The 14,987-nt window shown below is 38.5% G+C and overlaps 2 protein-coding genes across 11 annotated transcripts in view; both read left to right on the plus strand.

The window, feature by feature from the left end:
• The window catches only part of SOX6 (SRY-box transcription factor 6), a 784,476-nt gene that overhangs the window by 249,376 nt on the left and 520,113 nt on the right, over positions 1-14,987 (plus strand). The gene's annotated exons all lie outside the window — the stretch shown is intronic.
• Positions 11,346-14,362, plus strand: LOC126936570 (aldo-keto reductase family 1 member B1-like). The gene has a single exon (XM_050759360.1). The coding sequence runs from the start codon at positions 11,665-11,667 to the stop codon at positions 12,598-12,600; it is 936 nt and encodes a 311-aa protein (XP_050615317.1). The 5' UTR covers positions 11,346-11,664; the 3' UTR covers positions 12,601-14,362.

The raw sequence follows: 14,987 nt of genomic DNA on the forward strand, positions 1-14,987 counted from the left end.
TCTTTGGCTGTAAACAGTGTCAGTGGTGTCTGAGATTTCCTCAGTGGCTTAGGCTGTGGTTGTTAGTGGAGGCTGTGGTGATATTTTGTTGGAGACAGGGACACCAGATGGGCCAGTCCTTGTTCCCCAGTGGTTACTGTGGCAGGCTAAGCATGCCTGTTCTTGGGCCCCAGAGTGTCATACATTGGCACTGGTGTTAGTGAATCTAGGTGGGCTGATTCTTAGGCCTTCAAGTACCTTCTTGAGTGTCAGGAATGGTAATGGTGGCCTGAATGGGTGGAACGGTCTTTGGGTCTCTGGCCAGTGGGTGTCGCATGGATACAATGGCAGTAGCAGTGGGGGAACAACTTTCGGCTCACAACAGATCTGTGCTTTTGTTGGCAGTAGCTATGACAGGCTTGGTGGACAGTCCTTGAACCACAGGTGGCACATGTGGGTGGGTGCCAGCTATTGTGGTAGTGGTAGATTGGATAAGCTTGTCCTCAGGTTCCCAGGAGGAGTACTTGGGAGCCAATGATGGTGGATAGGGCAGAGCAATCCCCAAGCACCCAGATGATGTGGCACTTGGTGGGGCAGAGCACTGCCAGGTAGATCTGTCCCAAGTCCCCCTTGGTGGTACATATGGTCACTAGTTTTGATAGGTGGGGGCAGGATGATTTCCAGGCTCATGGCAGAATGTTTGAGTGGGGACAGCAGTGGCTGTGCTGCAGCCCTACTTTTGGGGATTGTGGAGGTACTTTCAGTGGCCGCAGCTATAGACAAGTGGCTAGGGAGCATGCGCTTCAGCCCCAGGTAGTGGCTCTGGGCAGGGTTGTCTGTCCTTAGGATGGTTGTAAATGAACTATGGCCCTGCTGCTGAGAATGGTGGGGTTGTTGCCAGTGGCTCTTGTTTCAGCTTTGGCAGTGGCAGCCAGCAGCAGTGACTGGCTGCAGGTGGAGGGTGTCAATGGGGATCCAGGGATGTGGAGATGCAGGGGCTGTTGGGCTCCAAGGCAGGATGCAGTCTAGAGGGTGCTGGGCTCTCAAAATGGCATCTTGCTGTAGTTGCTTAGGACTTGGGGCAGTGTGTGAGAACCAATGTGAGCTCCCTCTTTGGAGCCATATTGTCACATGGTCTCCTGGCAGCTTCCTATGTTAGTCTCAGTGCCCACCAAGGTCGACAAGCTCCCCTATGATTAGGAGTGCAGGAGTTCACTGTGGGAATGTGGACCACTGAGGATCTTTCACTTCCATTTTCCCTACACTGGGGAGCCTTTCCAAGCTCCCATCTGATACTGCCAAGCAGGCTGCCTGGTTTCCCTTTCCTTCCTTACCTTAGGTGTTTCCTATTACTTCCCTATTGAATTTCAGTGTTCTGTCTTAGGTGATCTATTTGAAGTATGATTATCGACTTCCTATTTTGATTCTTCTTTGTGTGGGAGGCCTACCAGATGCCTATAGTCTGCAATCTTGAAACCCCTTTGTTTTTTTTTCCTTAACACAAATGGTACTTTATTATACACATTTGCTTGTATATGACTTTTTAAAAGTTTCACAATACATATTGAGGATATATGTATCAGGATGTGTAGACTTTCTCATTCATTTTATTTGTTTTATTTTTATTTATTTATTTTGAGACAGAGTTTTGCTTTGTCACCCAGGCTGGAGTGCAATAGCGGGATCTCAGCTCACTGCAATGTCCGCCTTCTGGGTTCAAGGGATTCTGCTGCCTCAGCCTCCTGAGTAGCTGGGACTACAGGCGTGCGCCACCATGCCTGGCTAATTTTGTATTTTTAGTGGAGATGGGGTTTCACCATGTTGGCCAGGCTAGTCTTGAACCCCCTGACCTCTAGTGATCTGCCCACCTCGGCCTCCCAAAGTGCTGGGATATAGGCATGAGCCACCATGCCTGGCCTCTCATTTCTTGTAACTGACTACATTATATTCCAGTGTCTGGGTGTAGTATAACATATTTAACCTGTCTTCATTAATGGACTTTTTGATTGGTTCTAATCTTTTGGTATTACTAACAATATTGCAGTGAATATTCTTGTATATCCTTCTTTGTGTTCTTGTATAAATGTCTATGTAGGAAAAATTTATAGAGATGGAATTATGGGTTAAAGGTTATATTCAATTAAATTTTAAATAAATATTATCAAATTGCCTTTCACAGCTGCTGTATCAATTTGTACTCCTAACAATAATGTTTGAGAGTGCTTATTTCTGTATACTCTGGACCATACAGGTGAAAACTGATATCTCATTGTTTTAGTTTGTATTTTTATCATTTGAATTAGGTTGCTTATAATGTTTAAATATTAGACATTTGAGAAAAACTTGTTTTTAACCTCTTTATTATAGAATATAATACCCAAATACAAAATGGAAATGTGCACAAAAGAAGAATTTTTATCATAAAGTGAGTATCTGTGTAACTACCACCCAGGTTAAGAAATAGAATGTTTATGTTACCTGGAAGCCTTTATTCTTCCGATGCCAACCACTACTCCCCTTCCTCCTCCAAAGGGAGAAACATCAATACCTTTCTTTTATGATAATCACTTCTTTGCTTTTCTTTATACTTTCACCCCCAGAGCATGCATGCCTATACAACACACTGTTTGGTCTGTCTGTTCTGTACTTTATATAAATGGACTTTATATATCCTTTTGTTTCTGGATCCTTTCATTTCATATAAGATTCGTAGATACATTCTTGTTATTTTGTGTAGCAGTAATTTGCTCATTTTCATTGTTTTATAGTATTCCATTCTATGATTATGTCACAGTTTGCCCATTCTGCTGTTGACAGACATTTCCAGTTTGGGACTAATGTGAATAATGCATTCTTGTATACTTGGTGTGCAAGTGCCTGCACCTTTGTTGGATAAATTATTAGAAGTAGAATTTCTGGATGATAGGATGTGGTATTTTTATCTATATTGGATAATGTCAAGCTGTTGTACAAATTCTTCCAATTTACACTTCCACTAGCAGTGTATGAGGGTTCCTGTTGTCATATACTTTCTCCCATTATTTATATTATCAGTCTTTATAGTTTAAACATTCTGGTGGCTATGAGGTGACATCTTATAATTTTAATTTTCAGTTCCTTAAATATTAATGAAGTTAAGCACATTTTGATGTTTATTGGCCATATAGAAATCCTCTTTTATGAATCCATTTTTGGGTCCATTTTTCTATTCAATTTCTTGTCTTTTTTAATTGATATGTAGGAGTTTTAATACATTCTGGATACAGACCAGTTCATAGTCTTAGTCTGGATTCCAACAAAAGTAGAGCCTTGTGATGAGCACTAGGGTACAGATAGCTTTTTGGGAGATAATCCCAGGAAGTAGAAGTGAGGGAGTAGTGAGGTTTGGAAGAAGGAAAAAGCCTCCTTCTTATTAAGGTCACACTATAGGCAATGGGAACTGGATTCTTCTAGAACCTCTGAGAAGAGCACAGAAAGCCTTCCTGAAGGAGGAGAATCTGAAGCACTTATTCAATGTTGATTAAGTTTCTTCCAGTGGTGTTTACTACCCCATCTTCCAAGCTGAGCTTGTGCTGCGCTAAACATATTTCCATGGCCTTCAGAGAAGGTCATGAAGCAGAAGGTGGCAGAATGTTCAGTGAATGCTTGGGATGAGATACGAGCAAGGTGAGTCTGCACTCACATGGGACTGTCCATTGCAGCTCTGGTTAACATCAGAACTGGCCCAGGGAACTCCTAAGTAGTGGCACCAATGGCATCCTTTCTGTTTTGTAGATACCTTTTTTCCACACTGAAAGATGCCTTTACTCTCTTATGGTGTCTTTTGATGAACAGAAATGCTTAATATTATTTATGTAATCAAATAAAATTTATCTTTTCCCATTTTGGGTAATGCTTTAAATATTTTGTTCAAAAAATCTTTTCTTACCCTGAGTTCATGAGGACATTCTCAAGCTACTTTTTTAGGTAGTGTATTTTTTTTTGAGAAGGTGATGAAAGATATGGGTAATTTCTCCAGAAACATACAAATCATTTTATATAACTTTAAGGTGTTCATGGAACTTTTGAAGGCCTTCCATAGAACCCCTAGTTTTACTGATTTTACTGATCCCAAGTTAAGAATCTCTAGTCATTGTTTTACCTTTTTGATTTAGACCCATAGACCACCTGGAACTGATCTTTGCGTCGTGTGATATGAGATAGGGAGCAAGTTTTATTTTATTTTTTCATATGAATGTCTAATTGACCCAACATCATTTATTGAAAAAACAAAAACCAAAACTTTATTTTTTCCTCATTGTTCAATAGTGTCAACTTGTTATAAATCAAGTACATATACCTGCTTAGTTTTTATTCATTTTTCTGTGCTCTCTAGTCTGTTCCAAAGGAACGTTTTTCTCCTCTTGTGCCAGTTACTCTGTATTAATTACTGTTACTTTATAGTTTATCTTGATATCTGATAGATCAAGTCTATTCTTTGTGCACAAGATTTTCTTGGCTTTTCTTGGATGTTTGGATTTTCATATGAATTTCAAAATGAACTTAGCGTATTATGCACACACACACACATAACACACACACACACACAGTTGGAATTCAGATTAGAATTGCACTGGTATCTCTAGATTAATTTGGGGAGATTGACTTCTTTATAATTTTGAGTCTTCTGATCCATGATGTAGTATAGCTCTCCACTTGCTGAGTCTTAACTTATTCTCAAAAATGTTACATAGTTTATTGCAATGAGGCCTTGCATATCTTTCATTACAAGTCTTACCTAGGTATTTGATATTTGTGATAGTTTTATATAGATGATATTTATAAATTTCATTTTGCTTGGGATTGTATGTAGAAAAACAATGTATTTTTTTGTAGAATCCTCTTGCATAAAACAAAATTGCCAAGCCCATTTGTTAATTACAATTCTTCAACTGTAGGTTATTTTGAATTTTCTTTCTATATAATAATATCATCTGCAAATTGTGACAATTTGATTTCTTCTTTTAAATTTCTATATTTTGCATGTATTTTTCTTGTCTAATTGTACTGTCTAATACTTCCAATGCAATATTGAAAATAGAAGTAGTGGGCATCTTTATTGCATTCTCTATCTCAAAGAAAATGCTGCTGACATTTTATTATTAAGAATCATGGTATGATGTTTGCCTAAAAATACTGTTTTTTGTGCACTTGTTGCAGTTGTTGGGTGTACTATGATAAATATGTCAATTAGGTCAAATTTGTTGATGGTATTAATTAAATCTTTTACATTTTTCTGCCTTTAAAAGTCTACTTATTTTATCATTTTTCCAGAGAGCATTTTAAAATTTTTACTTTCAGTTATGAACTTCTCTTATACTTCTGGCAAGCTTAGCTAAATATTTTGAGAATATGGCATTAGGTTTATATAAACTTAGAACTGTTATATCTTATTGATGAATTGACTTTTTAATCATTACTATTACTGTTACTATTATTGTTACTATTATCTTTATCCCTAATAATGCTCTTCGTCTTTAACCCTTTTTTCGTCTGATATTGTAGTTTTCTTTTGGTTAGTGCTTGCACCAAAACCAAAATCTGTTTAACTCAGAACTTCCTAAACTCATATGAACATAGAATTTTATTAAGGCATAATATCTATTAAGATCTCAGGAAACAAGTGGTATATAGAACACTCTTTGTAAAATAGTGATCTAAAAGAGATGATTATTAAAGGAGTATACCTAGGGGTTTATAGATAAGAGAACTATTTAGATATCTCCAGTAAAGCAGGGTTAAGCAAACTATGTTCAGGGAGCCCAATCTGGCACACTACCTGTTCTTGTAAATAAAATTTTATTGGAATACAGCTATGCCTACTTATTTATGTAATTTCTATAATTGCTTTGGCTCTATGATGGCAGAGTTGGGTAGAGACTGGCTATCAAAGCTTAAATTGTTTACTGTCTGACCTTTTACAGAAAATTTGGCAATTATTTTTCCTGCTAATAATTGCCAAAAGTTGTTGAACACTTATTACTTTGTGGGCTCAGTATGTTGCTAGATATTTTATATAGGTAATCTCATTTTATTATCCTTAAAATCTTTTAAGGTAGGTGGGATGAGATTGTGTTTTTTTTACAAATGAGGAACCTAAAATGCAGAGAAATTAAATAATTGCCCATGGTTACATATCTACTAAATGTCAGAACCAGGGTTTGAAGCTAGATCTGCCTCCTAGCCTTCACTCTCTGACTATACTAGACTGCCTTCTGGTTCCTGTTGTTTTAGTAGAGTGTGAAGTAATGGAATAAAAAGCTAAGAAGGTTAAAAAACTCATACTTTGAAGTGCCATTGTTACTCTAAGAGGTTAGCTATGTGAAGTATACCTGTTAACTGCCAGGGTACTGGACTAATTGCTTTACGTGTTATCTCATTCAGTTTTAGCAATGAATCTGTGTTGCATTTTTAAATTGAAGTTATTTATCAAGGAAAAAGTAGTTAATCTATCTCAGACCATACTTTCAAAGGAATATTGATGATTTAAAGATAGTTAGATAACTCTATTGACTATGTCTATTATATAATACAGTGGATACACACCACAAATGTTTTCTCATGCTATTGTCTAGGTTCCAAATAAAAGTTTTAATAACCACATAATGACATAATATTATGACTAGTGAGTTGCCTGTATTTTAAACTTTCACTTATTTTTGGAGGTAGGATATAGAACTCACATTATTAATTAGAAGATTTACTTGCATGTTAATAACAATTTAGAAAATACTCTGAATGTTGCTCAAGATTGTGACCTTCACAAGTGTGAACTCTGTATAAAATAGTAGAACTGCATACTTTTTTTTTGCTTAATTTATTTTTTCCAACTTAAAATGTTTAGCATTAAGGAAATTTAGAAAAATGTGAAAAATGGAAAGATAGTGTTTACCTATTGTCCCATGCCCATTGGCAGCCTTTGTTAACAGCTTATTCCTCTCAGTCCTTTTCCTAAGAACATAGTCTTTTATTACTTTTTAAAAAGTATGTGAATATAATTTTTATCCCCCCTTTTTGGCTTTACGTCATATGCCTAGTAATGGGAAACTCTGACTTCAAATGAAAGCTCTGTCAGCAACTTGTCATGTGGTCCTAAGAGAGTTGTATGTCTGTTTCCTTGCCTGTAAACTTGGGCACATTTCATTCTGCTATCCCTGATATTTTTACTTAGAATGTGAGGCAACCTCCGAGGCTAGGCCAGATCTTGTCTGGACTTCAAAGTGAAATCTTCAAATTGTTATGAAGAAGATACAGTAAAATGATAAGCAGGATCTCTCCATATGATCCTCTTTGTTTCTTTGTTTTTGAGAGTGAGCAAAAGACCTAAGGTAAGGTTGAGAAGGACTAACCTGTAGTGTGCAACTAAGCTCCTAGTGGGTCTACAGTGTTTATTTGTTAGATGTGATAATGTGGTAGCATTGCCAAGGACACAACTGTAGGGTCTTGTACCCTTAAGGCATTCCTCTTTAAAAAGTGGGTGACTATACTAGCCACCACATCACCTAAGATGTGACTTGAGCTCATTTCATTTGAGTCTTAGGGAAAAAGCAAAAAGGGAAACACATTTATGGAAGGCATACCGCATCTAGTAAGCATTTTCATATGTCAAATCCCCACAAAAACTTTGGGAAGTAAATGTTAACATCCTCATCTTTAAAAGTATTTTCTTTATTTTAGAAAGTGACATTATATAGTTTTATAATCTGCTTTCTTTTCTTTACATATTGCATACAAAGCTGTAATTATTTGTCTTCTTTACTAGGCTGTGAACTCCCTGAAGTCACCAACTCTACTGCATTCATTTTTGTTTTCTCAGTGCTTAATACAGTGTCTGGCACAGAGTAAGCATCCAGTAAATGATGAGTAAGGATGATTTACTCTAGAAATTAGGACTTTTAGATAATTAGCCCATAGTTATCAAATCTTTATTTTCTCTTCTTTCAGCATCTCTCTTCCTTTTAATTTCTACTGCAAATTTAGGAATGCTTGAAAAATGTAAAGTGCCGCATACATGCAAGTTGAGACTATGTTGACTCTCTGTATTCCCATAAGTTGTTCTGGTCTGTATCCAGTTGATAATGCAGTTGTTATTTTTATAATAGTCTAAGTACATATTTGCGCAACAGGCGGTGTCAACTCATCTAAGTTACTTGCTGTTATTTGCCTGATACTTTTAAATTACAGCGCTTCATTACTGAAGTCATTATTTGTGGTTAAGAGGGAGTGGTACTGAGAGTGGTAGCAAGAAGACTTTTAAAAAATGAGGATTAAAGTTGACCATCTTTTGCTGTCCTTAAATTTATCTTGATTTAATTATCTAGAACAAGTACAAAGAATGGCCCTGCCTCAGTTTTTTCTATATGTCTACTCTATATAAAATACACTGATTAAAAAGAGGTATGGTCTTAAAAATTAAAATTTATTTGCAAGATTTTGTTAAATGATTGCTTTTTAAATCTCTGCCACTCTACTGTTACTCCATTTTGTGAGCAGAACTCAGGAAGAGAAAACTCAGCAAGGATAGGAATCCTCTTCTCTTTCTGGATATGATAGTGTACTGCAAAAGCAAGACTATTTCTAACTATAGCATCTATCTTACAATGAATCCAAATGCCATTCCTGGAGGTCTGGGATTATGCTTTATTGTCCTGTATCCCTAGATATCCATATTCATGCTGTTCATCCTGTGGGCTCTCAGAAATATTAGTTGAATTGCTGAAGAATTGCTTGTATCTTTATCTCAGATTTTTTTAAAAAGCACCCTGCAATTAACTAAGACTTAATTTTTTAGTTAAATTCCAATGTCTAGTTTCTAATACCTCCTTATATTTAAGAAAACATTGTTATTTTATTTTTATAAAACAGGAACTCCAAAATCATTGGGAATCTTTTCTGTAAAATAAGACATTTTACAGAGTTACAAAATTTTCATTTTTCCACAAAAGTTTTTGTGAGCATACCCTCATTTAGCACAGTTTCCCTTTAGCCTGGGAGTTTTTGAATTTTAGTGTGCTAGGAATTATCTGAAGAATGCTTAAAATTAGATTAATGGGCCAACTCTCAGAATCATAGAATTGATTGGTTTGGGTGGAGCTTTAATAATCTTTAAAATTATTTTATTTTATTTTATTTTTGAGGTGGAGTCTCTTTCTGTCACCCAGGCCAGAGTGCAGTGGCGCAATCTTGGTTCACTGCTGCCTGTGTCTCCCGGGTTCAAGTGATTCTTCTGCCTCAGCCTCCTGAGTAGCCAGGACTACCATGCCCAGCCAATCTTTATATTTTTAGTAGAGATGGGGTTTCACCACGTTGGCCAGGCTGGTCTCGAACTTCTGACCTCAAGTGATTCGCCCACCTTGGCCTCCCAAAGTGCTGGGATTACAGACATGAGCCACCGCACCCGCTCACAAATTTTTTATTTTAATAAGCAGTCTAAGCAGTTCTGATATAGATAGTCTGTGGATTATGTTTTGATAATGACTTTTTTTCTCCAGACCTACTCATACAGGACCCTTTGCCTTTTTAAAAACTATTATTATTAACTAGTTATCTCTGAAATCACACAGGCTGTAAGAAAAAAGATCTTAAAAAGAAAAGATCTTAAAAATAACAAAAGTTATTTCAAAGAAGTTTATTTTGATAAGAAAAGCAACGGGCATGAAGGAATAAAGGACAACAAGTTTATTAGGTGAAAAGTTACAAAATATATTCTTTTTTACTCACTGTGAAATTTTTATTTGATTTTTGTCAGGTTGCCATGCTGCCTTGTGTTTATAAAGTATGTGGAATATTTCTTTCTTTCTTTTTTTTTCTTTTTGAGACGGAGTCTCGCTCTGTTGCCCAGGCTGGAGTGCAGTGGTGCGATCTCGGCCCACTGCAAGCTCCGCCTCCTGGGTTCACGCCATTCTCCCGCCTCAGCCTCCCGAGTAGCTGGGACTACAGGCGCCCGCTACTATGCCTGGCTAATTTATTTTTGTATTTTTAGTAGAGAAGGTGTTAGCCAGGATGGTCTCGATCTCCTGACCTCATGATCGGCCTGCCTCAGCCTCCTAAAGTGCTGGGATTACAGGCATGAGCCACCGCGCCCGGCTGGAATATTTCTTTAGTGAAGATGTCAAAATACAAATTTTGGGGATTAAGTCACATGGTGATTCTGTAGTTTTTGGAAGCTTGTGGTCTGTAATTTGATCTTGGTTCATAATGATAAGCTGCCTTTGTAAAATACCTTTATAAAGTAATGACATGGGGTCTTCTAAATATTCCCGCCCTTCCTCTCCCCTCCCCTCTCCTCTCCTGCCCTCCCCTTCCCTTCCCTTTCCTTCCCTTCCCTTTTCTGAGACAGGATCTCACTCTGTTGCCCAGGGTAGAATGCAGTAGCGTCATCTTAATTCACTGCAGCCCCAACCTCCTGTGCTCAAGTGGGCTTCCCGCCTCAGCTTCCTGAGTAGCTGGGACTACAGGTGTGTGTCACCATGCCTGGCTATTTCTTTTTTTTTTTTTTTTTTGAGACAGAGTCTTGCCCTGTCACCCAGGCTGGAGTGCAGTGGCAAGATCTCAGCTCACTGCAACCTCCACCTGCAGGGTTCAAGCAATTCTCCTGCCTCAGCCTCCCAAGTAACTGGGATTATAGCCACGCGCCACCATGCCCAGCTTAGTTTCTGTATCTTTAGTAGAGATGGGGTTTCAGCATGTTGGCCAGGCTGGTCTCGAACTCCTGACCTCATGACCTGCCCACCTTGGCCTCCCAAAGTGCTGCGGTTACAGGTGTGAGCCACTGCACCTGGCTGCCTGGCTAATTTTTAAATTTCTTTTGTAGAGACGGGGGTCCAGGATGGTTTTGAACTCTTCACCTTAAACGACCCTCCCACCTCGGCCTCCCAAAGTGCTGGGATAACACGTGTGAATCACTGCACCTGGGCCTCATTTTTTTTTTGTGTGTGTAGACACTCTTTTTATACTGACCACTTTGTTCATAGATAGCTCTTATTGAATTATTCTTTCAGGAGAGCAGTAAAGTGTTGGCAGTTGTAAAAATGTGTCAAATTTATGCAATCCTATCTCTGATTTACAATTCAGCTACACATGTTGGCAGAGGTGAACTGGTGGGCCTAAGGAAATGCAACAATAATTCCTCCTCTCTTCACCCTGAAATACCTTGATCCTGACCATATAATTTATTAAAGTAGGCTTAGGGTATGTTACATTAAAGTGTAAAGGTATTTTTCCTAGTGGGTGTGGATAGTATAAAGTTGTAGAATCTTAGAGTGGTAGTGACTTTAGAGGAGAACTGATACAGCAGTTCCTGAATACCAGTCTCCATCTAGGCCAACTGTAACAGTCACCTCCAGAGCTTTTAAAAAAATGTAAACTCCTGGTCCACTCAAGGAGATTTTGGTTTAAGAAGTCTGGAGTGGGGCCCAGAAATTTGAACTTTATAAAAGATTTTTAGGTGATTATATAATCAGCTAAGTTTTGGTACAACTTTAAACTCTGTAAGAATTCTTTCTACAACATTCTTGGTAAAGAGTCATGCAGTCTCAACTTTGACAACTTCTATTTGATGAGGCAACTTATTTCATTGCTTTAAAAGATTTATCTTGGACCGAACTAGGCACAGTTCTGGGTGGGAGTCTGGGGAGTGCAGCAGCCATGGCCAGCCACCTCGTGCTCAACAACGGTACCAGGATGCTCATCCTGGGGCTGGGCACCTGGAAGCCCCCTCCATGCCAGGTGACTGAGGCTGTGAAGGTGGCCATCGATATTGGGTACTGCCACCTTGACTGTGCCCATGTGTGCCAGAATGAAAATGAGGTGGAGGTGGCCATTCAGGAGAAGCTCAGGGAGCAGGTGGTGAAGTGTAAGGAGCTCTTCGTTGTCAGTAAGTTGTGGTGCATGTGCCATGAGAAGCGCCTGGTGAAAGGAGCCTGCCAGAAGACGCTCAGTGGCCTGAAGCTGGACCACCTGCACCTTTACCTTATTCACTGGCCAACTGGCTTTAAGCCTGGGAAGGATGAATCAGGCAGTGTGGTTCCCAGTGACACCAACATTCTGGACACATGGACGGCCATGGAAGAGCTGGTGGATGAAGGGCTAGTGAAAGCTATTGGCATCTCCAACTTCAACCATTTCCAGGTGGAGAGGATCTTAAACAAACCTGACTTAAAGGATAAGCCTGTGGTTAACCAGATTGAGTGCCACCCATACTTCACTCAGGAGAAGTTAATCCAGTACTGCCAGCCCAAAGGCATTGTGGCGACTGCCTACAGCCCCCTCGGCTCTCCCTATACGTACTGGGCCAAGCTCGAGGACCCTTCCCTCCTGGAGGATCCCAGGATCAAGGCGATCACAGCCAAGCACAATAAAACTACAGCCCAGGTCCTGATCCGGCTCCCCATGCAGAGGAACTTGGTGGTGATCCCCAAATCTGTGACACCAGAACGCATTGCTGAGAACGTTAAGGTCTTTAACTTTGAACTGAGCACCCAGGATGTGACCACCTCACTCAGCTACAACAGGAACTGGAGGATCTGTGCCTTGGTGAGCTGTGCCTGCCACAAGGATTACCCCTTCCATGAAGAGTTTTGAAGCTGTGGTTGCCTGCTCATCCCTAAGTGACCTATACCTGTGTTTCCTGCCTCATTTGTTTTCATTGCAAAGGTAGTATGGCCTGTGTCACTCAGCAGTGGGACAGCAAACTGTAGAGTGGCCAGCAAACTGTAGAGTGGCCAGCAAGGGTGTGTCCAGCTTGATGTTGGATCTGAAGAGCCCTGTCAGTAGAGTAGAGGTCTCTTCCAGTTTGCTTTGCCCTTCTTTTTGCCCTGCTGGGGAAAGTACAACCTGAATACCCTTTTCTGACCAAAGGGAAGCAAAATCTACCAGGTCAAAATAGTGCAAGTAACAGTGAGTTTTGACTGCTTGGAACTGTAACCCTTTCAGCAAGACTTCGCTTTGCCTCAAATAAAAAGTGCTTTTGTGAGCTTGAAAAAAAAAAAAAAAAAGGTTTATCTTGGACTGAACTACAACCTACCACTTTGTAATTTCCAGCCACAACTATTGTTCTTTCTTTGGGAAGGAGGAAAAAGAAACTAATTTTGATCAGCATTTACTATATTATATTTCCTGGACTAGGTATCATTGCCTCTTACTGTATGCTTGAAAAAACTAAGGTAATTTCCTTGGCTGCAAAATGGAGTATCCGAGTAGATCAGCAGTTATCAAAATGTGGCCTGTGGACACAGGGGATCCCTGAGACCCTTTCAGAGGGCGTGTTGTCAAAACTATTTTCATCATAATGGGAAATTGCTAGTTGCCTTTTTCACTGTATTGACATTTGCACTGAGTATGCAGAGCAATTTTGCATTAAAACTGCTGGTGCCTTAGCACACATTAAGACAGTGGCACCAAATTATGTTAGTAGTCATTGAATTCTTTATTATTACCACTCATGAAAACAAACAAACAAAAAGCCAGTTTCACTTAAGAGCATTGTAGATGAAACAGTAAAATTATTAATTTTATTAACTCTTGGCCCTTCTTTAATACTCTATGTGCTGAAATGGGAAGTATGTATAAGGCACTTACACTACATACCCAAGTATGATGGTTATCTTGAGGAAAATCACTTGTAATTGAGTTGAACTAACTACTTTTTTCAAAGAACACCATTTTTTACTTGAAAGAACAACTAACAAACACACAATGGTTATTTAGACTTAAAAACCTGGCAGACATATTCTCAAAAATGAACAAAGTGAGCCTGCCTATTTTGAGGAAAGCAAGTGACACTTTTTTGTCAATAAAATTTGAGCTTCCAAGAGCAAATGAGTAGTTTGGAAAGCTTTTACCCACCACCACAATCATGATTGCTTCCCAATACTTAAAAACCTTTCTGATAAGATTGGGTGGTGATATTAAGAAATGTGGTTTTAACAATATTGCATAATAGAACATGTCAATGTTTTAAACTCAGTGAGCCAATATTTCTCAAATGAAGTAATGTATGGTGTTACAAAGTCAGGTATAGCTAAAAGATCCATTTAAAGGTGATTTGATTTTAGAGTAATGGAATACAAAAAGTTTATTGATATTCAAGTTTTAGATTCCATATTGCAATTAACCTTTGAGAAATGATTACTTGTCAAATTTTGATGTAATGTAAAAGAATAGCCACAATTATTTGAAAAGGCTATTAAAACATTCTGCCTCTTTCTATCTGTGTGAAAATGGATACTTTTCATGTACTTCCACCAAACCAACATATCACAACAGATTGAATGCAGTAGCACCTGTGATAATCTAGCTGTCTTTTTCTAAACCGGACATTTAAGAGATTTGCAAAAATGTAAAGCAATGCTAGTTTTCTCTCTCTTTTTTTTATTTTGGAAATTATGCTTATATTTCATAAAATATTTTATAATACTATGTAATAGTTTCATTATTATTTAAAATATTTAAAATATTTAAAGTTTAATTTCTAATATAGTAAGTATTGATAAATGTAACAATAGCTCTTTGGGACCCTCAATACTTTTTAGGACTGTAAGGGAGTCCTGAGACCTAAGAGTTTGATAACCACTGGACTCCATGATCTCCAAGTTCATTCCAACCACCATCATTGAACATGCAACCATTCTATTGTAACATGGTTTCCATAAAGTTTCCCAGCCATTCTCCTCTGAATGCTTTGCCAATGTCCCTTCTAAGTGGTGGCCCTCAATACCAAAATAATATTGAAGAGATATAGGTTGAGCAACATAGAATACATGAATAAGCTATTATGAGGTGGCTTCAATAATAACTACCTTTGGAGATCTTTAAGAATAGGCGAAATTCCTATTTCTTTAAGGAAGCAAGTTCTTCCAGAACAGCAGAGTGGTGGACTAGGTAGCATCTTAAATTGTCTTCCTTGATACCTCACAAATACTCTAACCTTTTGCATTAGGAGACACAATTTTCTATTCAGTATTGTGATG

This window comes from Macaca thibetana, chromosome 14 (assembly GCF_024542745.1).
Source record: "Macaca thibetana thibetana isolate TM-01 chromosome 14, ASM2454274v1, whole genome shotgun sequence".
Classification (NCBI taxonomy): domain Eukaryota; kingdom Metazoa; phylum Chordata; class Mammalia; order Primates; family Cercopithecidae; genus Macaca; species Macaca thibetana.

Excerpts from the sequence above, each read along its gene's own strand:
- LOC126936570 (XM_050759360.1), top strand. The coding sequence starts at position 11,665 with ATGGCCAGCCACCTCGTGCTCAACAACGGTACCAGGATGCTCATCCTG.